This window comes from Myxocyprinus asiaticus, chromosome 16 (assembly GCF_019703515.2).
Source record: "Myxocyprinus asiaticus isolate MX2 ecotype Aquarium Trade chromosome 16, UBuf_Myxa_2, whole genome shotgun sequence".
Lineage (NCBI taxonomy): Eukaryota > Metazoa > Chordata > Actinopteri > Cypriniformes > Catostomidae > Myxocyprinus > Myxocyprinus asiaticus.
Genome location: NC_059359.1, coordinates 35,894,525 through 35,921,866, shown reverse-complemented (window position 1 = coordinate 35,921,866; position 27,342 = coordinate 35,894,525). Strand labels below are relative to the sequence as shown.

Genomic DNA, 27,342 nt, shown 5'->3' with positions numbered 1-27,342 from the left:
AAGTTAAATCACACCCCGTTATTTCACATTTGCACTCAGTATGGACAAAAGTGTCCAGAGTGTTTAATTCAGATATTTATCTAAATGTTGCCTCGAGCCTATGGCTAAACCCCAAACTATGCATTAATAAGTCCCCTTTTTGTTGGTCAGAGTGGATTGTGAGGGGGGTTAATTCACTCGGTGATCTTTATGAGAGCAGTGTGATGAGATCCTTTGAAAATTTGGTTCAATATTTTGGGATCCTCAGATCTCAGTTTTTTAGGTACCTTCAGTTACACCACTTGCTCTGTACTATTTTTGGGAATAGCATACACCCCCCTAAAGCAGCAGATACTCTAGGAGAGGTGATTTCTGCTTTTGGAAAGGGCCATGAGGCATCAGTGTATTACTCCTTATTAATTCAGAGTCTGGGGGATGGAGTCTCAACCACTCTCAAGAGATTTAAACCTGGAATTGGAGGAGGGAGAAAGGGCTAGGATTTTAAAAAACATAAAAACTGCATCGAGAGATGCAAGGGTGCGCCTTATACAATTCCAGATTTTACATCAGTTCTATTGGACCCCCTCTAAATTGTATAGGCTTGGTCTTAAAGACACACCCACCTGCTGGGGGTGCCAATCAGAGGATGGAGACATGGCCCATGTTTTTTGGTGGTGCGCTGAGATTCAGAAATTTTGGTTGAAGGTACAGAGTGTTGTGTGTGACATGTTGGGCATTCGGATTTCGTTTTGCCCCAGACTCTGTGTTTTGGGTGATGGGGCGGTCATCGACGTAGGTGACAAATACATAAACAATTGGGTCCTCACCAGTGTGATGATAGGTAGGCAGATTTTTTTAAGGGGTTGGAAGTCGGTGGGCGCACCCTCAGTTCGGGAGTGGTGCAAGGAGATGGGAAGGGTGGCAGCCTTCGAAGAGGTAACATGTAGAAGGCTGGGGATATGGGATTCTTTTATTGGAAATGGGGTAGATATTTGATGTTTTTGGGGGGCTCTCGGAGTGGGTCTGTGGAGAGAGAGGTATAGTGTAGAGTTGTATGTTTATTACATGTTTATTATATGTGTGTATGTATGTATGTGTGTGTGTGTGTGTGTGTGTGTGTGTGTGTGTGTGTGTATATATATATATATATATATATATATATATATATACATATAGTATATATGTGTGTGTATTATATATTTATTTATTTATTTATTTTTATTATTTTATTCTCTGTATATGTGTGTACTTATGTAAGACCACTGGGATGTTCATTTGGGGTCAGCTGGGGTTCTTGATTGGGGAGGGGAAGTAGTGGGAGTTAATGTTGATTCATTGTATATATGTTTTGTTTTTCTTTACTTTGAAAAATCAATAAAAATGTTAATTACAAAAAAAGCAAAAAAGCAAAAAAACAAAAAAAAGATTGAGCAGAGATGTGCAGTCTGAACTTGCAAGATACTCGTGATGCAAGAGTGGCCTCAGCCAATGTCTATAGAAGATCTACAATGTTTTCTGAGGTTTGTAAACTTCTATCATTGCTTCATTCGTAACTTCAGCAGTGTGGCTGCATCCCTCACTTCCCTGCTCAGAGGCAAGCTGAGGAGGTTAGTGTGGAATGTCTCTGCCAAACAAGCATTCAAGGATCTTAAGCCCCCATTTTGAAGCACCCTGAACCCTATCAACCCTTTGTTGTGGAGGTGGATCCCTATGAGAGTGAAATCAGAGCTATTCTTTCATAGAGACATGTGCCTACTCGTAAGGTATCCCTTCTTGCATTCTATTCTTGCAAACTGAATATATATTCAATGTGGGCAATCGGGAATTGTGCCGGTTAAAGTCGCCTTTGAAGAATGGCGTCTCTGGTTAGAGGGCGCTCAACTTCCTTCCTGGTGTATCGGACTGCTTTCCGTAAAAACCTACAGATTGTCGACGGACTATTTGTCGGATCTGATGTGAATAGCTCAGTAGGAATCCATTGATCCAATTCAAAAGCTTGTTCGGAACGAACAATCACACAGAGCAAAAAAACACATTTGGTGTGAATAGGCCTTTATCTTTACTGAGAAAGTAGTTGTAAGGATCGATAGTTCTCATATTGTTGTTTGTGAAAGGTTTTAATTTTAAATAGTGACATCAAGCATTATACAGCTTTTCATTCCCTGTTTGAAATTCTCAACTTTCAAAAGATGTAAAAAAAAAATCATAAAGTAAGCAAAGAGCAGGAAGGAGCAGAAAATGTTGTCCTGTTGATTTGGTCCCAGATTAACTTAAAGTGTGATATTAGGGGTGTTAACTCTTTCTGGGTCTTTCTGGGTTCAGTCAGATAGAAGCAGTGTGGCTTCCCGCAGTCTGAAGTGGAACTTAGAACGGATGAGTCACACTTGGCTAACCGAGTGTCTTAATTATCTTAACTAGCCAAACCTTCTTTGAGCAACCAGCTTAATCAGAAAGTCCATGCTGGGGTTGACCAGCTTTGCCAGTTTTTTGGTGAATAACATAGTGTAACAGAGTTTGTATTTTCAGGGCAAATGGAGGAGTCAGGAGGTACCGGAAACAGTCAACGTGAGTATTTTTATTACTCCTTTAACATCAGAAAGAACATAAACAAAAAGGGCACAAGCAAGTCAATGAGAGTTCACTTCAATATTAGTAGTCACACACACAGCCGACTCTCTCTCTGCTTTCTCTTTCTACCGACTGATGCATCTGTCTGCCTTTTCAGGTCTCCCTCCACCATCACTATAGCGAGAGACAGGTGTTAATGATAATGACAGCCCAGGTGATGAGCCTTACCACTCTCCCTCTCCCGCAGACAGATACACGACCACGCCCCCAGCTCCACACATAGCTAGACCAGCATCAAATCAGAACTAACCAACATAAACCAGCTTGGACCAGCATGGAAATTATCAATGTTGGTATTGATGATGTGTTAAACCTTATTTAGATAGGATTTCGATGGATAAACAGTACTGAAATATCGTAATTGGTTACAATCATCCATTGAGCATTACCGACAGGTATGTGGAATCCGTTTATAGTGCACATGTTTTTGTTTTTAAAGAGGATTTCCAAAATTCCTTTTGTTACAACTTAAATACAACATTTCAAGTAAGTGAGACCAGCAATGACAGTCAGGCCAGAAACATACTTTACACAAGTACTTATTCGGATGTGAGAGCTTGGCTAATGCTTTGGCAACGCTTGAACATGCTTAATGTGCGTTCTTGCATTACTGTGGTAGTAACAAACATCAGTACTCAAGGGGGCGATAGAGTTACCTTCAGAAGTCTGTTCCATTAAACCGGAAGTGTTATTATGCAAGTTGCTAAATATATTGACTTTAACTTACTTGCTCTACAATATTCTCTTCAAACTGTTGCTCCGCCACGTCAGTAGTTGGCTTGAAAGAGAAAACTCACAGTAAAAGCAGACAGTTTACACTAATGTCCGCTATACCGCCCCTTGCAGCAATGCTGATAATGCAGCGTGTACTTGCGTTGTGTTATGAATTGCGGTCTGACACATTTTGTAATGTAATAGCTTACAAAATTAGGCTTGCCTAACTAGAAACATCTGCATTCACGTACTTGCGTAGAGTATGTTTTGGCCTTTAAATGGTGTTCACAATGTCAGCAACTTGCAGCAACAAAATTACCGGAGATCATTTATTAGGGGCCAAGCACCGAAGGTGCGTAGGCACCTATTGTTTCTGTTAGTGTTCTTTTTATTAGGGGCAAGCCCTGAATTCTTTTTTTTATTATTCTACTTCTGCCATGGAAGTCTATGGCAGCCCATAGAACTGTTCATGGGAAAGTTGTGAAATTTTGCACACAGATAGTTGAAAGCATACCATGGTTTCAATTTCCGCCTAGATTTTCCGCCATTTTGAATTTTCAGAAAAACCTACTTTTTCTAACTCGTCCTAGGCCGTTCATCCGATTTTCACCAAATTTTGCATCGATACTCAGTCGACAGTGCTTACAAAAAGTTATGGAATTCAAGTTGATAGACCAAACCGTTTTTGAATAGCACTTCAACGAACCTAGCAGACAAAAAATGAAATTATATAACTTTGTGAGCATATTACTTTTGACGGGCATTGGTCTATTTTCACGAGACTGGTCTCGTTATGTTCCTGAGGACTTGCCGAGCGCAACGATACCAGATTTGCAGTGGTTCGCCTTATGGCCTGTTGCCATTTTGAAAAAAGTTCCACAAATACTTTAGCGAATTGCTTCTAGGCCGTTCATCCGATCGGAACGAAACAACCACCAGTAAAATCACTCTAAGCAAGTTCTTTGAGGTAATAAGGAACATGACAATGTTTCAGTTGTAAGTGCCAAGTTGTAAAAACAGGCTGACGAAATTAAAAGTTGCCTCCACTTTTATGTAAATGCATATAACTCTTTAACGGAATACAATATTTTCACCAAATTTGACAGTTATATAAGGGCTCAATCTGAGAACACACAGAAAAAGTTGCAGGGCTTAGCCACTTGGTGGCGCTATAACAGGAAACAAAATGAAAGTGACTCTAACTACGGAGCCATTGGTCCGATTGACTTCAAAATTTGCATGCAGTGTCTTTGTCAGACTTTCCATCATTGACCTTGAGCACAGTCACGTATCTTGAGATACATAGCCACCACTGGCCAATCAACAGTGAATTTAATTGCGAGCACACCAAACAGGTCTCAAGGCTGTATCTTGGCAACGCTTTGGCCTATTAAAACAAAACTTGTTGCATGTGATAGCCATCGTGCCCGGATGGTATATGAGCAGTTTCAGAACAGTGCCACCTACTGGACAAGAATTCTGAAAAATAACTATTTTAAATTTTTTAAATGTTTTTTTAATCATTGAAAGCTTTTTCTAACTCCTACAGCGTTCATCGGATTCTAACTTAAAACGTATCATGATGCTTCTTCTTTGGCTGCTCATGCTGCCAATAATGGGCTTGACCCTGGTATTGCTGCTTGCAGCTATTTCTTCTTCTTCTTCTGCCATGGAAGTCTATGGCAGCCCATAGAACCATTCGTGGGAAAGTTATGAAATATTGCACACAGACAGAGGGCAGTCTGAACTGATACCACAGCAAATTTAGACTCTCTAGCTCAAACCCTTTTCACTCATGTTCACTTGAGGCTCTATCTCCAGAATGCTTTGATGGATTTTGACGAAACTTGGTATGTGTCATAGCTATCATGCCCTGAGGTGACCTGCAGCATTTTGGCACAGTTCCCCCTATGGGTCAGGAGATATAAGCTATTTTTGCTTATAAATTATTAACGGTTTGTCCAAAACGTAACTGGACTCTTTAGATGCTGTGGGGCATACCGTATTGAATGATACCAATTTTGCCTATGTCAGCCATTTTGGATGTCGGCCATTTTGAATTTTGTTGTAAAATGCTGTATTTTACAAACTCATTGGCGTATCAGTACAAATCTCTGTATGTGTCATCAGCATGATGCCCTGAAGGTGTTCAACAAGTTTCAGGACAGTGCCATCTTGTGGTAAAAAAACAACAACAAATATATCAAAATAATAACTTTAATAACTTTTGATCATTTTAGGCTATTGTTATGACACTGGTCTTGATAGATTCCTTGGGTCAAGCCGAGTTCAACGATACCACATTTTTCATGGTCGGCCAAACTTCCTGTCGGCCATTATTAATTTAATTTAAAAACTACTTTTTTGAACTCTCACAGTGATAATCGAATTTTCACCAAATTTAGCTCAGATCAGCTTCAGACCATGCTAATCAAAAGTTTTTGTGAGCTTGCAGTCTAAACTGAATGTAACAACACCAAAAAAAAAAAAAACATGTACCACCAAATAATACCAAAAAACATTTTCACTCATTCCACTAAATTTTCTCCAATAAAAAATTTACTCCATAGCATCACCTCTTTAAATAATTCACTCTTACTCACAAACTTGCATGCTGATTCAGTCTGATAAATCATTCAACTGAATGAATGGAATCACTCAGGGCTGTGTTAACCAAAACCATTGTTAGCCCAAGTTGCTCGTAAAGGCCATTGGTGCCTATGTTACCTACAATCAACTTACACTAATGATGCTTTTGAGAAGCAGCCCAGAACAGTTAATAAATGAACATCTGACTCGCTGCACTGCATTTCTTTACTCTGTCATCTCTGACTTCAAAATAACAAATGTTCGGTATACTGGTACTCCCCCTTTTTTTAGCATTTACCAGAAAATTACATTTTCAACTTTAAATGGTTGTTACTCTTGAATGCTTAGAACTAGAGACCTAATTTTGGACTCTTTTTAAAGAAGACACTTGGGAGATTATTATACAAGTGAAATCAGTTCTTAATTGTTTTAAAAAGTTGCAGAAGTTAAAGTTTATTGAAATGAAAATGCAATGCATTAAACTTTTATTTCATTTACTAAAAATATATAAAAAATATATGTGGCACCCATCAGAAAATTAAAGCCATACATCAAACCAAGTTGTGTCCCAAATTCCAAGTATATAAATTATAAAATACCATATTTATCAAACATTTACTAGGCGCAGTACCAAAAGTGGCCACAGGATGAAATCAGAACTCCATTAGTGCAAGAGTGAATAAAAGAAATTTCTGAAAAACTAATTTTAGAAACACCACTCAAACCACAAGAGGACACAATATTTTATTGCAAAACATTATATAAAATTCATTACAGATTATAATTATTATAAATATATTTGGTTACATGGTTACAGTGCAAGTATTGTTAGCAGTGGAAGCCAGTAATTATTCACATTTCTAACAAACGTATAATATTTTCCTGCCATAAATTATATAATAGTTTGTTTACACCACTAAATAAAATAATAAATGATCCAAAGAGCCCATTCATTCACACTTATCAGCACCTGTGCATTTAGCTTTAGCTCAATAGCTGCTATGAGTCCAAACACAGAATATGCGCTCCTGCCGGTTTGGTGTTTATTCCTCCTCAAAACTGCATGGAACTTATTCCAAAGTACTCAAATCTAGCTAGATTGTACTGTTTTTGCATAGATCTATTGAAAAAAGCAGCTAAAATGTTAGATTTCGGCTCCGATCGGTCATCAGAAATGGAAGAAAGCTCAGAGCGTAATGGTGGCCTTAGGTTCTCTATCCAAACAAACACTATGATAACGTCACTGTTCTGGAATGAGCAAGGCCAACCCCTGTAACCATAGAAATGTCATACCAATGGCTACATGACCTGTCAATCAAATCTTGACTAGCGATCCATTGGCTGGATCTATTCACTGAAACAGCCAATGCACATATTGGAGAGGCCATGGAGCCTTTGATCTGGTTTTTAAGTGACAGCTCCGCCTGTGAATCACAGAGAGACTCGTAGGTGGGCTCAAACAATGCGGAAGTTTCACCAGAATAGCAGAGAACTCAAGACCTTGATGCTGATTGATCAAATCAGTTTTATAATCAATATTTTTATTGATAATAGACATTTATGGGATGACGCAAGCAAAGGATGATCAGTTGTTTTTTTCCTAAATTTTTACTGTTTTGGATAAAATGGTCAAGTCTACTTTCAATCGTGGATATTGTATGCTTGAACATCCTACCATCATCCGATTGGATCAAAACCAGACGATATAAAAGATAAGTAATACCGCTCACATGTTGCATGTTTTAAAATCCACTCTTTCAGTATTTTAATGCATTACTGTAATGGCGTCATTCATGTCGCAAAAGAGTGGGCATATTTTGAAGCTAGAGATTTGTAGCTTTCAAACGATATAAGGTTTGTCAAGATTAAAGTCGGATATGAAGGTAATATAGTCCAATAAACATTAAAAAAGCATAAATGGGACATTGCCAGTTAACGGGCTAAACTAGCTCTTCAGTATACTTACTGTCTGATTGTTCATATGACAACTAAAGAAGAAAACATTTGCAACATTTTGTAAGGCATTTATTTCAATTTTATTTTATTGTTTTTAAATGTTTTATCATAATTTTATTATGAAATGAAAAAAAGGTTTCAACGGTTTCACTGTTGATGACAGGATGTGGCCGTGTCGAGTAACACAACTAAAGTTAAAGTATAACTTTATGCAAATTAGGACTGACTCTTGGTTGTGACTTCCAATTGGATGGAAGTCAGTGGAGCTCCCGTAATACATCTTCCATGAGATACTGCAGTCTAGGGCAGGCGATACAAAAAAGTTTTACATATAATGTCTCTGTAACAGCATACACAGATGTACAGTACTGTGCAAAAAGTTTAGGCACTTAAGATGTTTCACAAAAGCATGTCTTAAGATGGTTATTTATATCTTCAGCTTTAGTGTGTCAATAGGAAATATAAATTTTAGACTCACAAACATTACTTTTGCAAGTAGAAAAGATTAGAATAGAAGATCAGGGCACTCTGCAAGAGATGTCATGGCTTCCACAGAGTCCCCCACTGAACATCTTGTCAGTCTGGTTTTACATGAAGAGACAGAATCAATTGAGACAGCCGAAATAGATAGAAGAACTGTGGTGAATTCTCCAGAAGCTTGGAACATCCTATCTGCCAACAACCAAGAAAAACTGTGTCCAGGCGTACCTAGGAGAATTGGGGCTGTTTTAAAGGCAAAGGTAGTCACACCAAATATTGATTTAGCTTTTATATGTTTACTGGACTTTATATAATTGATAAGTGAAAACTATTTATGTCATTATTTTTTAAGACATCCTCGCTATGCAAAATATTTCACAAATGCTTAAAACTTTTGCACAGTACTGTAATTAAAAAAAAATTGTTCATGGAAAACCATATCCGAAATGTAAGTTTTATTTATACATTAAAAGATCATTCATCTTGTTAATGATGTGATTCATTGAGCACTGCTGCAATTTATAAACATTCTCCCCTTCAGAACATTTTAAGCAGCAAGAAACCTGATTCCTAGAATGGCATCTTATTTTGTACAAGCAATACATCTCATTTGTGATCAAGCTATGACATGTTGTGCAGCCCACCAACAACGTTAGAGCGACCAGCAGAAGGAACGTTCACTAGTGACAAAGAAAGTCAACAGAGACCGCTGACCTCCTGCAGTAAAATTGCTGGCATTGTGAACAGGGTTTTAGCGTAGTTAGGATAAATTAGTAATTATGACAAACTGATTCAGTATTGCCCAGACTAGCTACACATTTCCAGTGATGTCACTTGGTTCTAGTACCCATGAACTGGCCAATTAAAAAAAGATGTATTCTGGAAATAAAACCTTATCAATAGTCAAAATCAAATTACTTTAAGTCGTTGTATTTGGCAAGCACCATTTTTACTTTTGCTCATACTTAGGGTTAGGGATTTGAACAACGAAATACGATCACAGTTGATCATTCCTTATTGCCCATCAGATGAATATGTATTTGACAAAAAGATATCAACAACAATTCTTCCCATTCTGTTGATTTAATTTACTGTGAAAGTGATGTGCAGCACAGCTGCAAGTGTGCGACATCCATAAATGCTGCACGTTTACATACAAAAACAAAACAATCTTGCTCTGGTTCTGGAACGATGTACCTAGTATTAAGAAGCCATAAAACTACTGACGCTCTGCAGCCACATCACAGCCAGATTGTGGGTCATGAGGTCTCGCTCTGAACACCATCTCCAAATATATGAGTGCCGCAGGACATTCTGTTCCCAGCTCGTGCTTTCAAAGCTCCAATCAGCGCTGAAAGAGATAGCCCACAATCCTTGATCCTTCTATGCTCTAACCAAGCTTTTGTTTTTGTACACTGTCCAAGAATTCAAAGTGTTCCCTCTGGTGAGACAGTGCAGAGGCTCTGCTGTTGAGAGGAATGAGTTATTGAACTGAGTCGCCACCTGTAGTTTACACATGTACTGTACAGAAAATCCACAGAGAACATGACTTCCAGTTGCCAGTCGCATGAGATCTTGCGGCATGAACACAGTGGCACAGTTTCAGCTGATCACATGGCAAGGCTACGCCTCAACTATGCTGTTTTTCTCGTAGTCTGTAAACACAGCCGTGACCCTCCCGGTATATGGCGGGGGGCATTTGAGGACATCAAGGGGCCTCTTTTCCACTCTTTCATAACAGATGGGGTGATTTCATCATGGAAGAGCTCTCTCCTGAGACAGCAGGGGATATTCTTTAGATTTTAGGCTTATTGAGATGTGTGGATGGTTGACTCACATCTGTTGACATACTGTACATGTGAAAGCATTGTACCTTTACACATATAAGAACACTCATCAGTCCTAGACAATATTTTGCATAGATCGCATAAAAGGAACAAATATGTTGATTCATGGACAATAAAAGGTATTTTATTGCTATTTCAAAGTGTGTGTGCATGGCAAAAAATAATTTTCTTATTGTCTTGATTGTAAAATTATATAAGCATCCCTAAAACAAGATCAATTTAATTGAGAAGCAAAATTGTGTAAGATAATATTTGTTTTCAGTAAAAAGCCTATATCTTGAATTAAGTTTGTTTTTCTTTACCCATATTTCTTTTTTAATCATAAATATAACACAATTTAGTGGATGTCACAGTCTGTCTCCCTCATGTCTTAAAGGACTCTTATTTTGAAGTATTCCACTGGACTACATCTCCCATAGTTCACTGCCCTAATCACTTCCATCGGTTCATCATCATTCACACCTGCCTTCCATTCCCTCATTAGTTTCCCTGTGTATATATTCCCTCTAGTTTTGTTCCTCATTTGTCAGTCCTTGAAGTGTTACGTTGAGTTCCTGAAATGTTGCGTTGAAGTTAAGTGTATTACTACACTTAACTATAATTAATTTGTTAGTTTTTTCTACTCCAGTGTTTGTTCTACTCCAGCGTTTTCTCCACTCCAGCGATTATAAATGTTTGAAAGATTCTACTCCTGCATCTCTTCCTCTTCCACTCCTAGACACCAACGTTACAGTGGATGTGTGTTGATTTAATAAACTTAAATCAAGACACATCCTCTGAAGTTACACAATTCTGTTTCTTAAGAAAATTCATCTCTGTTTTAAGGATCTTTGGATTAGTTTACTGGAAAGCAAGAAAAAATATTTACTGATTAACCTTTTTAGTTAATTTAATTTAAATCCATCTAAATTAAATATTTTTTTTATTATTATTTATTGCAGTGTGGGTGTGAATTCTGTGGCTAATATAAAAATTGGCTTTTAGCATGACCACTTTATTGACCCTCTGTCTCAGCAGGATAATGTAGACCGGGCTGCCAATCACAGACAAGCAGATCTGATGGAGCCAAGTTTTCAGCAGTCAACCAATCGGAACTCACCCAGCCATCAAGGTCAGTGAGCTAAAAATGTGCTTGTGCACTTTCTTCCCCAAAATAGATTTTCTGGTTTATAAATTTGCCTTCAATGCTTCTCTTTTTAAAAAATTTTGATATACACTCATTGTCACAGTTGTGTAGTAGAGATGAGAGGCAAGGATCTATTTGCAGGCTTTTAATGAAGGTGATGAAGATATCAACAATGAGGAGAACACAAAGAATCAAATAAACTCAAGAATACACACTAACATACAAGATAGCTGAGACATTCAGAAACTGATAGACATTCGAGAACTGACCAAGTGTGATAGAAACTAAAGGCTATATATACAAACTAGGGTAATGACCAAACACAGAACACCTGGTTTTGATGAGGGCAAATAATCATGGGAAACGTAGTTCGGGGAAACTAAAGACAGAGGACAAAAACCATTACAAAATGAGAGTCCTTGAAAACATAAGAGATTAACTGTGACATAACCCCCCCTTAAAGGGGCGACTCCTGGCGCCCCAAAGACGGATGTGGAGGGTAGGATGACACAGAAGGAGAGGAGGAATCCAGGCAGATGATCAGGTGGCCAGGGGGGTGACCACAGTGCAGGGACTGTGTCAGGAGGCCTGGGAGGCGGCCACAGGGCTGGGATAGAATCGGGAGGCCTGGGAGGCAGCCACAGAGCAATGACAGGATCCGGAGGCCTGAGAGGTGGTCTCAGAGCAGGGACAGGAGGAGATCTAGTAGCAGGAGGTGGCGGCTTAGGGGGCAGAACCAAAGAAGGTGGAGCCACAAGAGGCTCGATTATTTGAGACACAGGTGGTGGAGAACATGGTGGAATGGGCAGAGCCGTAGGAGGTGGAGATCCAGGGATTGAGGGCGGAGCAGTTGGAGACACAGAGGGCAGAGCCTGGAGAGGGTCGACGAAGGCAGGCAGAGCCGTGGAAGGCTCAGAGGGTGGAGCCGTGGGAGGCTCGAGGGGTGAAGCCATGGAAGGCTCGAGGCTAAGAGTCTTGGTCATGAACACTGGCAGAGACTTGGGAACGACCTCCGTGGTTGTGAACATGGGCAGAGACTCGGAAATGACTTCTGTGGTCGTGAACATGGGCAGAGACTCGGGAACAACCTCTGTGGTCGTGAACATGGGCAGAGACTCAGACCTCCATGGTCGTGAGTACAGGCAGAGACTCGGGAACGACCTCCGTGGTCGTGAGTACATGCTGAGACTGGGGAACGACCTCCGTGGTTGTGAGTACAGGCTGAGACTGGGGAACGACTTCCGTGGTTGTGAGTACAGGCTGAGACTGGGGAACGACTTCCGTGGTCGTGAGTACAGGCTGAGACTGGGGAACGACCTCCGTGGTCGTGAGTACAGGCAGAGACTCTGGAACAACCTCCGTGGTCGTGAACACTGGCGGAGACTGGGGAAAAGGTGTCCTTTTCCTTCTCCTCCTTTTAGGGACAGCTGGGAGCATGGTTACGGGGATGGTCTAGGCTACAGGCATTGGCTCTGGGACCGTCGAGGCTACAGGCATGGGCTCTGGTTCGTTAACCGTGGCAGGCATGGGCTCTGGCTCGTTAACCGTGGCAGGCATGGGCGCTGGCTCGTTAACCGTGGCAGGCATGGGCGCTGGCTGTGGCCTGGGTTTCCCGCCATAATTCACAGCATACGGGGTAAATGCCACCTCCGTGGTCAGTACCGCTGACTGCATCGGGTAATCGACCATTGGAGCTTGGAGAGGATTAGCCCCCCCCCCCCCCCAAAAAAAAATTTGATTTAGGGGGAATGTATGGAAAGGAGTTACCTTGGAGACAGGGGCCATGGAAGGCCTGGAGACAGGGGCCGTGTAAGGCCTGGAGCAAGGAGCGTACACTGTGGAAGGGGTCTCCGAGACCACTGAAGCCGGGGTCAGAGTAGGGAGAGGAGGATCCTCTGATGCAGGAGTTTCCAGGGTTAACCTCATGTATTCCCTCCATTTGTAGTCTCCCATCTTATGCAATTCCCTCCACCAGTGAGCTGTTAGTTCAATCCGGTATACTGACTTGAGATGGGAGTCCTCAAAACCTGTGAGGTTGGCAATGGTGCAGAAACGAAGGGAGTATTCCCTTATGGGTTAATCTTCCCAGCTCAATTGAATGAATAAAGCTGCTAGATTTTTGTTTGGTCAGTTCTTCTGTCACGGTTGTGTAGTAGAGATAAGATGAGAGGCAAGGATCTATTCGCAGGCTTTTAATGAAGGTGATGATGAAGAAGATATCAACAATGAGGAGAACACAAAGTATCAAATAAACTCTAGACTACACACTAACATACAAGATAACTGAGAGACATTTAGGAACCAATAGACATTCGAGAACTGACCAAGTGTGATAGAAACTAAAGGGTATATATACAAACTAGGGTGACCAAACACAGAACACCTGGGAACAAAGATGGGGAACACATGGCTGTGATGAGGGCAAAGAATCATGAGAAACGTAGTTCGGGGAAACTAAAGACAGAGGACAGAAACCATTACAAAATAAGAGTCCTTGAAAACATAACAGAGATTAACTGTGACACTCATTGAGCACTTTATTAGGAACACCTGTACATCTACTTAATCATGCAATTATCTAATCAGCCAATCATGTGGCAGCAGTGCAATGCATAAAATAAAGCATATACAGGTCAGGAGCTTCAGTTAATGTTCACATCAACCATCAGAATGGGGAAAAATGTGATCTCAGTGATTTTGAACGTGGCATGATTGTTGGTGCCAGACGGGCTGGTTTGAGTATTTCTGTAACTGCTGATCTCCTGGGAGTTTTACACACAACAATCTCTAGAGTTTACTCAGAATGATGCCAAAGACAAAAAACATCCAGTGAGCATCAGTTCTGTGTATGGAAATGCCTTGTTGATGAGCGAGGACTTTGGAGAATGGCCAGACTGGTTCAAGCTGACAAAAAGTCTACTGTAACTCAGATAACCGCTCTGTACAATTGTAGTGAGCAGAATAGCATCTCAGAATGCACAACACGTCGAACATTGAGGCGGATGGGCTACAACAGCAGAAGACCATGTCAGGCACTTTATTAGGACCATAGAGTTCCTAATAAAATGCTCAGTGAGTGTATGCCATTTTTATGGTTATGCAGTGTTTTTCAAATTGTTCTGTCAACATTTACTCACCTTCATGTTGTTCCAAACCCGTATGCCTTTCTTTCTTTCTTTCTTGGAACACAAAAGGAGATGTTAGGCAGAATGTAAGCCTCAGTTACCATTCTTTTTAATTCCATCTTTTTCTAAAAAATGAAAATGAATGGTGACTGAGGCTACAATTTTCCTAACATCTTTGTACGGAAGAAAAAGTAATATGGGTTTGGAACAACATGAGGGTGAGTAAGTGATGGCAGAATTTTTATTTTTGAGTGAACTATCCCTTTAACATCCAAAACAAAAGTGAGGAGTTGAGCTTTTACTAAATGTGTTGAACTCCTCATAGTATAATAACTCAATGCCACAACTGACAAAAGTGTGTACAGTATGTTCATGCATACTTGATTATGGGTGGGGGCTGTCTGTTTCACACACATGAACTTGGGTGTGGGCTGTCTGTCAACGCCTTTTATAGCGGAGACTTACTCATATTCAGGCCTCTTCCTCTGTAAACACTCCTGCAGTTCAAAGGCTTGATTTGCAAAGACACAGGGTGCTGCTCATTAAGCCTCCAATCTAATTGTGCCATACAAAAATACAGAGGCATGATATTTGGAGCATGAGATTTAAGTACAATATCGCCTCAGCATGGGAGGTAGAGCCTGAAGTTCTTTCCGAAAGCCCAATGCTGTCATTGAAGTTAATGGAGCAGAAACATTCATTTTGTCTTAGGACTTCTCAGAGTGTGTTGTGTATCCTCACAGCTGTGACTACACTAAACTCTTGGCTGTAATATTTCATGCCTCTTAATATTTCATTTGTTGAGTCGTAACAGTTATCAGTGAGGTTTTTTCTTAAGACAAGAAAAAACCTATTTGCCAATGGGGTGTGGAAAATAAACTTGATTCATAAAAGTTGATTTTTTTTTTTTTTTTTTATTCTCACAAAGTAATCTTGACATTTAGACTGCATCATATTCATACAAGGACATTTACAAGTTTAGTAGCCTTTGAATTTTTTGAGTGTTTCTATAGACAACCTTGTTACAGCAGTTACAGCAAAGACAATGCAACAAAAATAAAAAAAAATCAATTGTTTTCTAACTCTGTATATCTGTAAATATATCAAAACATGCTTAACATATTACATAAGTTATGTCTTGTTTACAAAGTAACATACCCAAATTTAGTGAGGTTTATGCATAAAACGGGGGGGGGGGGGACTATTTTTCAACAGAGTTTGAAAAATAAACTTAATTCAAAGGGAAAACAAGTATTTTTCTTACCCTTCACTATATGAACAAATGTGTGCAACACTAGAAAAAATAAAAAGCAAAGTACATTCCCATGCCTATCCTTTGACCCTGCTACAGTTTTCATACTCCACTGAAAACAACAAACTGTGAAAACAAAGATCGTATTTTGGCAAGCCAAAATACAGCTAAGAATAGATGAGAAGCATTTTGATCTCTGATTTGGGCCAGGAATATTTGTTGCAGCATCAAAATCCCAAGTGACATTTATAGGCTTTGTTTTTACAGCTAAAAACTCTCACATACTTATAATATTTTAATGGAGTTAAAGAGCACAGTCTATTATTTGTTGTGAAGTTAATTGGCTTACGCTGGTGAAACTAAGGTGCTTTGTTGAAGTGTGCCATTTTAAGTTTTCAGCACAAGTGGATTACATTTGACAGCTAAGTAAATGTTTTGCTTATCTAGAAGCATGTGAGGTTTTTATCCCCTTTCATGAATGTAGAATTCAAAACTGCCACTGAAGTTGCATTAGAAGTTAAACAATGTTATCATAATTTGTTGATCTCAAACTGTTCAGTATTAAGTTCTTCTGTTCTCTTGCGACACTTGCTAGAAGGTATGTTTCTCAAATCTAATCTTTAAGTTATGAATTACATTATCATTTTTATGACACTGTCATTATCAGATCTGTTTGTTCAGACAGTCTAGTTGATATCTGGTATATCTTCATTGGTTGCCATAGTTATGACTTAAGCCCAAATTATACTTCAGTTTTAACATGAATGCTAAGCATTTGCGTGCAGTCAAACACTAGCCTTTATAAGTATACTTCATTTGACCGTGCACGCATACACAGGTGGTTGGCGCATGCTACGACTGCTATGAGAGACTGGACTATTTCTCTTCAGAAGTATAGACCCATAAATATGTCTTTATAATCCTTCAGACTCGAGTTATACACATGCAAGTATCTCCTGACCTCCACACACACGCTCTCTTATCATGCACATTCACTGTTGTTGTTTCCCCCTTCGTCTCCTGTTGTTACCGGCGATTACATCTTTTTCTGGCACTTCTTCATGATAACTTACATGGTGTTGGACCCAATAATTAGTGCAAATAATTCCAGGTGCATGCACATACTGCGTGTTCAGATTACGCACGCTTAGGTACTGTACCGCCACACATTCAGTGCTGGCTCACTCTGCTGATGACAAAATTTTCATCACACGTCCTTTACGCAGGTTCCTAGCGTTTGCGTCTAACCGAAGTATTCTTTGGGCTTTAGGATGCCTACACATACATTTGTACTGTAAATGTTGCATAAAACACTGGTTGCAGTGTTGTAGTACTCAAGACCGTACTCAGTCTTGGACCTGGACTTGTCATGGATTCAATCCTCTCTGGTCAGCTAAAAGTAAGCCATTAATAGGTTAACTGTAAACAGTGTAAAAAAGTGTCTCGGTGCCACTATAAAAATTCCTGTTTGTTTTGAACAACCCACTTAAGGCCCAGGTATACTTCGTTTTTGAGCGTTCTGGATCGCCTCTTGCCCGGTAAACCGTGTTGTCTTTGTGCGTATACTTTTCTGACCGCGAACGAATAAGAACGTGTTTGATGCATGCGCACTACAACTGCTTTGTGACACACTTTTAGTACAGTCAATGGCCAGCACATGCGCAGATGACGCACACAGATAAAGACTGCATGTGCGAGTCAAGAAAATCTAGGTGGCTCTCGGTCAAGCTGCGTGGCTGTGCTGATGACGCAATTTGCGTTACACATACTGTGCAAGGAGGGATCCACAGTGTGCGCACCAGAAGTATACTTTGGCCTTTAGACCCACCCCAACAATGTTACTGAACCAATGCTGTGAGTTTGGCAGGACTATCTGACTGTTTTAACAACTGTAGACGAGAAAGTATTCAGAAAGCTGTTTTAGAAACATTGTTTATTTTTGAAATTCTGTTCAGTGGCGCTAGTGTCAGAGAAATTACATACTTCAGCTTTAAAATGCATAGTGCTAAAGGGTTAGTTCACCCCAAAAATATCTTTTTGTCGATACAATGCAAGTAAACAGGTGCATCAGGCTGCAGGCTATTTGACGGTCCAAAAGGCATATAGACAGCATAAAAGTAATCCAAACAACTCCAGTCGATCAATTAATGTCTTCTGAAGACATTTAACACATTCATTTAGGTTGGCCTCCATCCTCCGGGCAGAGTTTGCCACCCTTCTGGCGAAGGGAGCAATAGAGCCCGTCCCCGTAGCCGAGTTGCGCAAGGGCTTTTACAGCCCTTATTTTATTGTGCCCAAGAGAGGGGGAGGGTCACGCCCAATCTTGGATCTGCGTGTCTTGAACAAAGCCTTACACAGGCTTCTGTTCAGGATGTTAACGCAGAAGCGCATCCTTGCATCAGCACGACATCAGGATTGGTTCACGGCCATCGACCAGAAGGACGTGTACTTTCACGTATCGATCCTTCCTCGACACAGACCCTTTCTTCAGTTTGCCTTCGAGGGACGAGCATACCAGTACAAGGTCCTCCCCTTCAGTCTGTCCCTGTCCCCTCGCGTCTTTACCAAGGTCGCAGAGGCTGCCTGGCCCCGCTGAGGGAAAAGGGCATACGCATTCTCAATTATCTTGACGACTGGCTAATCCTGAAGACCTTCAGGCAGAAGGTAGCAGTGCTAGTGAAACAATTTCTGAGGCTCTTGGGGCATATGGCATCCTCGGCAGTGGTTCTCCCCCTTGGGTTGATGCATATGAGACCGCTTCAGCACTGGCTACAGACTCGAGTCCCGAGGTGGGCATGGCACCACGGCACCCGGCGTGTGACCATCATGCCACAGTGCCATCAGACTTTCAGCCCTTGTTCGGACCTGGCCTTTCTATGGGCAGGTGTTCCCCTAGAGCAGGTCACAAGGTGCGTCGTGGTCATGACAGATGCCTCAAACTTTGGCTGGGGCGCCGTGTGCAATGGGCAGGCAGTGTCGGGGCTCTGGACAGGGTCCCGACTCCAATGGCACATCAACTGTTTAGAATTTCTGGTGGTATTGCTGGCCCTGAGGAGGCTTCGGCTGTCTCCCTCTACCCTGAAAGTGTACGTGGCTGCCATTGCAGCATACCACGATACACTGGATGGGAGACCCTCACGACAGTGTGACCTGATCAACAGGTTCCTCAAGGGCACGAGGAGGTTGAATCCTCCTAGACCGCACCTGATTCCCTCTTGGGATCTCTCTGTGGTCCTTCATGCCCTACAGAGAGCCCCCTTTGAGCCCCTGGAGCAAGCTGAGCTCAGCACTTTGTCTCTGAAGATGGCCCTCCTGGTGGTGCTCACTTCCATCAAGAGGGTGGGGGACCTGCAGGCCCTCTCTGTCACCAGCGAATGCCTGGAGTTCGGGCCGGCACACTCTCATGTGATCTTGAGACCCCGGCCCGGTTACATGACCAAAGTTCCGATCAATCCCTTTAGGGACCAGGAGGTGAACCTGCAAGCGCCCCCTTCAGAGGAGGAAGACCCGGCCTTGTTGTTTCTGTGTCCAGTTCACACTCTGCGCTTCTATCTGGACTGCATGCAGAGCTTTAGATGCTCGGAGCAGCTCTTTGTCTGTTTTGGAGGGCAGCAGAAGGGGAAAGCTGTCTCCAAGCAGAGGCTGGCCCATTGGATTGTGGATGCCATTTTCCTCGTATACCAATCGCAGGACTTGCCGTGCCCCTTGGGAGTCCGGGCGCACTCCACTAGAGGTGTTGCAAGGGGGGCACTGGCAAGGGGGGCCTCTCTAGCAGACATATGCAGAGCTGCGGGTTGGGTTAGACCCAATACCTTTGTGAGGTTTTACAACCTACGCATAGAGCCGGTTTCGACCCGAGTGTTACGTGGTAACAGAAGGTAGGCCGGGCAGCCGGTTGGGTGTACCGCTTGCATTGCGTCTTTCACCTTTTTCAAAGGTGATAATGTGCGCCTTTTTTCCACAACAGTTCCCCGTACAGTCCACCTCTTTAATTCTTAAGCACTGTTCGATAATGAACTCGGTGTAGGAGTTACGGTACCAGGCCCAGTACTCGTGGTATGCCCCTTTTCAGGTGAGCCTGTGTGCTCGGGCTCAGTGCTCCATACGTGGTGATTCCCCTTGGTAATCCTGTATGATGAGTTTCCACTGTTCGGTTTCCCCAGTAGGTGAACCCTGTGTTTCTCCTTGCCAGAGCTTTCTCTGTTGCTGCGTGCCCTCTCTGTAGATAGGGTCCTCCAGTGGTATCATTACATATGTGAATTTCCCTGTTGGTAAGTCCATGTGAGGTATTCTCCACATGTTACCCTCCCTCCGGTAGGATGTGGTCTCCGTAGTGCCCACCCTCCTGGAGAGGGAAGAGCACTTCTCAGCGCTATTCTAGAAAGTGCTCGGCAGGAAATTGTTTAACAGCAAATCAGGAAAGGCTCCGCCGGTAGCCTCCTTGGGTAAGTGCCTCCTCCCCCCTTAACGGGACTAGGGAGACGCCTTACCTAACTCACTGGAAGGTCACGACGTGGTTGAGCACTCGCTGCGAGGCACACAGCAGCTTGCCCGTGTCCACTCTTCCGTACCTCGTGACACGGTTCAGTGCCTGCTGCGTTTCCTATAGGAACCCCTAGTGTCACTACATCGACACAACGTCGAGTAAGTGACAGACAGGGAACATCTTGGTTACTGATGTAACCTCTGTTCCCTAATGGAGGTAACGAGACATTGTGTCCCTCCTGCCGCGGCACTGAACCGGCCGCTGACATGGCCGGGACTCTCTATCAGCTCCTCAGCATAAATCTGAATGAGTGGTGCACGCTATCTCCTTTTATACCTGTATGTCCGGGGCAGAGAGTGGCATGCAAGTTCCACTCGCCAATTCTCATTGGCCTTTTCTATTTTAAGCAAAGGTGATTGGGGCTCTCAAGATCGAACCCCTAGTGTCACTACATCGACACAACGTCTCGCTCCCTCCATCAGGTAACAGAGGTTACATCAGTAACCAAGACGTTTTACTACATGTAAGAATTCTCTGTTTTTCAGCTGACCGAAGAGACGTTTTAAACCCATGTGCTGTGTTGCCACAAACTTTAGTGCCTTGGCCTATCTCAATCTGGTGCCTAGATATGACTCTGTCCCTCCTTTATGTTAGTCTATGGGATTTTCTATGGAATCAATCACAAGTTACATGGCAAAGTTTAATAATTAGTGTAAGGCGTTTGTTAAAATCTTTAACCCTAAGTATGAGCAATAGTACTAGTTATTTTTTATTAGCAAATACCACTAATTAACAATTTCCCTGTTAAGAGAGGTCACACTCACACCATCTTCATCAAGTATTGTCAGTAATTAAACTCATATTTCCTCTCCTGACCTCTTACTATATCTCCTCCTTCTCTCCCTAATTCTCTATATCAATCCCACCCTATTTTTCTCCCTCCTTCCCTCCATGTCTCTCTGTCTTGCTCTGGGAGACGTGCCCCTCCTCAGTGGTGCATATATAATTGCATTGTTTGGTTCATATGGGAACGCTTTACAGTGCTGTCTGTATCTGTGAAAAGACCAGCTTCGCTGCCTTCTTTCACATCTATACATCCGTGTGCCTTCTTTTGAGTCACACATACCAACCACCCACCCCTCACGGGTCCCTTCCGCCCAAGTCTTCTACACAGGACACCCCTGTCCAAGCGAATCCTCCACACCCCTCCTAGTAATCCCGTCCCTTTGTTCCCTCTCAATTTGCATGTTAATTATCACAGGTTGGATGGTTCCAGTCATAAACATGGTGCCATAAAGCATGTTTTAAAACTTTTGCAATTGTCAAACCAGTGCTTCCATAGCAGTAAATAGTAGAATAAAGTCTAGATAAGTTTAGGTTTTATGCTTTGGTTCTGTGTAAATTAAATGCCACATTAACACTGCATCAAGTGTAAATACATCTATAGTTAGTTAAATAGATGCTGGAAAGAGAGACAATTCAGTATGCCAGTAGATGTTATGTATGCCAAATGAACACTCAACGGATGTCCAGATTTTGGTGATACTTTTGGGTGCTTTTTTAAGCTTTAAAGAGTCACTGACTATGTTTAAATGGACACCAGAAAGCGGGTTATTGCGAGAAAGCAGTGTTCCGCTTTACATGCACTGTTTAAGTGGTGTACTCTTTACGCCTGTATACATGCGGCTCAATCAGTAAGCAGCACTCCACAGCAATGTAATTTCCCCTAGGTGTGTTAAACCACTTTCTCTTAATCCCTCATACGGCATAAGGAAATCGGTGTTCTCGTTTACATGCCGTTTCAGAACGCCACTTTCTGCAAAAACCCTGGAATAACCCGCTTTCTTAAGTGCATGTAAACATGGTCACAATCAACTGTTATTTTATAGAGAAGATGGACTGGAATATTAAATATTTTTCTTTCAAGTTCTGCATAAGAAAGATCAGATGTTTGGATTTTGAAGCACATGAAGATAAGTAAATTATAACCGAATTTTAATTTTTGGGTGAACTATTCCTTTAAACATTTCAGAATTAATTAATTGCAGAAGCTGCCTTGCAAGCACTGTAACAAATGTGATAAAAAGGCCAAAAATATTAGTAAAAGCCACTTCTTAGATTGGAGTGTAAAGTGCTCTCTTGACTGTAATCAGATGCCAAAAATGCCATTTGCATTAGTTTAGTCAGCTGATTTGCCACACAGTAATAAGTCAGTCAGTTTTATGCAGTAGTCTCATTGCTGCTGAGTCAGTTTGTATTGCGTTCTACACTGAATGCTGAGTACTGACTGCAGGTGGAGCTTGAGTACTGAATCATTCATCTCAGTGAGATGTCCAGCTGACTCCCAGGCTCTCCTCATGTGCCTCTACCTGAATAACATGGCAGATTGACACGTTAATGATTTTACTGTAAAAACAAGCTTTCACAAATCCGGCTTATATTTTCTCATTACAGTAGAACTGTTGACATCAAGGCAGCCTCATAGTATAACAGGAAAGGTTGATGATTCATTTGTGTATTTACTCTCTACAGAAGGTATTTGGATCTTTAAGAACATGAATAGTCTCTCTCTTCACCTTTTTATGTCTTCTTTCCTGTTACGCCTAAAAGACAAATATGAATTTCTTCAGACCTTCCATCTTGGACCAGACAGTTACTCTTGTTCTCCTGTCTGTAGGCCAGTGCCTGTTTAAACATAATTTTGAAGATGTTGTTATAGGGAACTATTTTCTGCTTCCGTGGAGTGTGTTTGACACTCAAACTTTGATACCTGCCTGTTATTGCTTTACAAATCATCAGGTGTTTTTGTCTGATCGAGCCAGCCCAAACCCTTGTCTAAGACACTTATTTTCTGAAAAACAGTCATTCTGGTGCCTGGATTTGTAGTCATTCTTAAGGCACGCTGGTTGGGAACATTGGATTTGTAAATTGGAAGTTTGAGCCCTGTAATAAGTTTTAAAGAGAGAGTTCAACCCCAAAATGAAAATTCTGTCATCATTTACTCAGTCTTTTGAAACCTGTATTACTTTCTTTTTTCTTTGCTTCCAGGTTTGGAATGACATGGGAGTGTGTAAATGATAACAGAATTTTTATTTATGACACTTATTTGTATTAGCGCCCTCTGCTGGACATGCAAAAATTTGCTTTTTTTTTCTTGAAGGTGCTTTGCTTTGCAGCAGGCCAGGTGCATGTACATTTAATTTTGCCAATGTTTGATAAATGGATTTAAATCGAGTTCTTAAGCATTGGGACAGAACTGCATCATAGGAGATATTTGCCAAAAATCTCGTTTGAGAGGAATAGACCAGTTTGTCTGGTTTAAAAAAGACAGTTTGTGTACAGACTGGGGACAGTGATGCACATCCCAAACAGTCACTCACTCCTTCACCCTTACAGTCAACATGTAATCAAAATTCCCTCTATTTACTTTCTTAGTGCACATTGTGAACGATTCATTACACACACACACACACACACACACACACACACACACACACACACACACACACACACATATATATATATATATATATATATATATGAGAATAATAGGGTTACTAAACTGATTTTTCAAAAGTTACAAATTATTACAAATATCCAAAATTACCCAGAAATCCAAATCACCATTTATTCCATTCATCAGGTTGTTAGTGTGTATTATGAAAGCACAATAAAAGTGCATGTTTTAAATTATAGTCTTTCTGACTTGTCTGGCAGTTTCTTTAAGGCTGAATGCAACAGACAGGCAGAAGTGAGTCATGTGAGAAAGCCCAAGCACCTTGCCCCAATGGCGTGACTGCACTCTCAACCTCCCCATCCCTAAAGTGTGTGTGCATGCGTGTGAATGAATCTTGGCTCTCCAGGATCTCTAAGCAGAGAAGGGGCTTACCTGTATCTATTAATACAAAGGGATCAGCTGATTACCTGATGGGTTTTCACAAAAAGGTCTTGCAAAGGGCAACAGCAACTTAGCCTTTGGAGAATAGAACAGAATAGAGTCTTTATCAACAAATGATTAGGAAATTCTTCACATGATGTTGCAATAGAACTGTACCATTATTGTGTAAATATCATTACACTGTGTTTGATGGAGATTTTAGCACATTATTGTGCATTATGCTGAGTGTATTAAATATTAGAGCTCCCTCTAGTGTTGGGAAGATGAAGAGCATCACAGCAGTAAATGTACTGCATGGCTTATCAACTTCATCAACAAGTGGGCTGGATGGAAAATAATCTTCGGGGCACGTGGGCCAAGCCATAATAATTTGTAATCAAAAAGCTTCTATCTGCAGATATCGTGTTATAGTAGGCCTATGATGTTTGCCCACTATATTAATAAAACATCTGTGTTTATAGCTTTGTTTTATTTTATTTATCATGCAAAATATTTCCACCTAGCAGGAAATTCTGAAAAAAAAAAAAGAAAAAGAAAAAAAAGAACATTTATATATATATATATATATATAGTTTGTTATAGATTAAATGATTTAAACTTTTGACTTTTCAAATCTAATTACTTGACCAAATTAATGAATAGAACTTTTCTGTTTCTCTGAATTCACGCTTGTCCATGATTTTATGTCTTTAATCTTCCTCTTTTGTCAAAATGACGGAACATGAATATTTGTAACGCAACCTCTAAAAGTGTCTAAAAACACTGTACTCCTGCACTAGACACTGCAAAAACATCAAGACGTGGCACAAAGTCCGTCTAGCGCAAGTTTACACAAAACAATTGAAAAACATCGTCAACAGCCCCTGAGACAACTGACAACCTCACACGGGCCACTGAAGATTTCAAATGGGATGGATTTGGCCCATGGGACAGCTGGATGAAGGTGTAATAAAACACCCCTAGTTGACGAACAAACTCAATTTGTGATCAGATGAGCTCACAGTTAGTGTGTTTAAAAAATAAATAAAGCAAGTGAAAATAAATAAGAAGTGTTTTCTCTGTTTCTGTCTCTGTCAGAGGATGATGTGGATCTGGAGACGCTGGTGAATGACATGAATTCTTCTTTCGAGAGTCTGTGCTCTTCTTGCAGTGTGACAACGGTATCCACTCCCCTGCAACACAACGGTCAGCCACACCGGACCAACTGTCTCACACAAGCTCAGCCCACCTCCCCAAACCAGAGACTGAAGCGGTCCCAGCCCATGCACATCCTCGCGGTCAGGTACAAACCCAGCACAAATATAGACACATACAGTGAGGTCCAAAAGTCCGAGACTACATTGTTTTGTTTTGACTTTTTTTATACACAAAGAAATGCTAAATGAAGAAGAAATACAGTATTTCAGCTTCAAAGCAAATGTATCTACTTATTTACCACACACACACACACACACACACACAGAGCACATTTTGCTCAAAGAAACACCCAAAAAGGAGTGCAAATTACGTTAAAGCTTTGCAGATCAAAGATCTTTCCAAAAAAAATTGCTCAAACAGAACACATACTCTTAGATCTTTTTCAGCTTGCACACTTTCTTTGTCTCCATCAAGAGTGGCACTATTGTTATTCCATTGCTCTGTTGTTCTGAAACCTCTATTTGGTGAGCACGTTTTTCCCTCAGAGCAGGAAGTTGAGAGCGTAACGAGCTCATGAACGAGGTTTCACTCAAGCAAAGGTTCAATTAGAGGTTACCGTTCAGACTAGCTCTGAACTTCATATCACACACTCCATCATGCCCTGAAATCTACTGCATTAATATGTGTGTGTGTGTGTGCGGGTTTCAGTTCTTCTCTGAAGTGCTCACTTCAAAAGGATTCCCTGTCTATTACCAGCCTCAAAAATGGCCCAAAATGCTAATGTTGCCCAAAGCCGCAAAACACTTCTAGTCTGACAGTAATTCCCTCAGTGAAAGCCTACGAAATTTGAGAAACAAGGTTCTTTGTACATTTTACGTCTGTAATGTAAGTCTAATTCTGAAATTGTGCCTTATTTCTCCAGAAGACTTCAGGAAGAGGAGCAACAGTACCGAACGTCCTCTCTACCTGCCATCCCCAACCCCTTTCCCGAGCTCTGCAGCCCTGCCAGTTCTCCTACACTCAGCTCCGGCTCCTTACCTCAATGTCAGCCCACAGGCAAATATGTAAGAAACCCTTTGTTCTTATTCCCTTCTTAACAAAAATTTAAATTCTATCATTATGTTCTCACCCCCATGTTGTTCCAAACCCATATTTTCCGTATTTACTGCGGAACACAAAAGGAGAACTTTTAAAGAATCTTCACGCATCTCTTTTCCATACAATGACAATTCATAGATACGTTTCAAAAAAGGGGAAGAAAAAAAAACATACCATAAAAACAATATATGACTTGTGCACTATAATTAAAGTCTTCTGAATCAATACAATAGGTTTATGTGAGGAATAACCCGAATTTATGTCATTATGTAAGGGATAATGTGCAGTCAGCCTGTTGTTATCACAAAATAAACCCCTGATAGGGTGAAGGGGTTTATTTAGTGAAAAACGACTGACTGTACATTATCCTACTTATTACATGGCTACTAACCAAATAAATAAGTAAATGGCTGAACAGCTGATTTGCACCTCTGATTTGCATCAGAGATCTGGTGGTGTTTATTTTGTGAAAATGACTATTATATGACTAATATTGATTTGAGTTTATATTATTTTATTATGTGAGAAGAAAAAAATCACAGAACATCTGAATTGCACCTCCTGTCTGCTTCAGAGTTCTGGTGGTGTTTATTTTGCGAAAATGACTGTCTGACTGCTCATTATCCAGCTTATTACAAGACTACATGCCAAATAAATAAATAAATGGCCATGAAACATTGAATGAGTTGAAATAATTTTATTAACTTGCTTGTAGAGATCGCACAGTGATACGAGAAGTTGGAACAATACCTTGATAACCGGTCTGTTATTACTTGAATTCCCACATGTGCTGTTGTTTCACAGACATATCAGACCACTAGATGGCACCATTGACCAATCACAATTGAGCCGTGTTATAATGAAATTTAAGTTGTAATTCTGCCTATTTTAAGGAGGAGGTGCATAATGCTCAAATTTGAGAGGTGCAAAAACGAATGACGTTTCATGATGGCATCAGTGATGTAAAATCTGGTGCAGTGTGTGTTCAGTCTGTTCCTCACACAAACTATCAAATGGCTTAGGAAGA

The 27,342-nt window shown here is 41.0% G+C and overlaps 1 protein-coding gene across 13 annotated transcripts in view; it reads left to right on the top strand.

The window, feature by feature from the left end:
* The window catches only part of LOC127453615 (growth factor receptor-bound protein 10-like), a 123,089-nt gene that overhangs the window by 48,045 nt on the left and 47,702 nt on the right, over window positions 1–27,342 (top strand). For 3 of the 13 annotated variants that reach the window (XR_007899432.1, XM_051720123.1, XM_051720124.1), the window contains exons 3-7: window positions 2,506–2,544; window positions 2,705–2,761; window positions 11,208–11,304; window positions 25,158–25,362; window positions 26,140–26,281. Coding sequence is in view for 12 of the 13 variants with exons in the window: in XM_051720123.1 (XP_051576083.1) it covers window positions 2,506–2,544; window positions 2,705–2,761; window positions 11,208–11,304; window positions 25,158–25,362; window positions 26,140–26,281 (540 nt within the window). In the remaining variant the exon portion in view is untranslated. Of the gene's footprint in view, window positions 1–2,505; window positions 2,545–2,704; window positions 2,762–2,846; window positions 2,897–11,207; window positions 11,305–25,157; window positions 25,363–26,139; window positions 26,282–27,342 lie in introns of those variants that run through there. The other 10 variants (XM_051720130.1, XM_051720134.1, XM_051720131.1 and 7 more) reach the window with 8 other exon arrangements.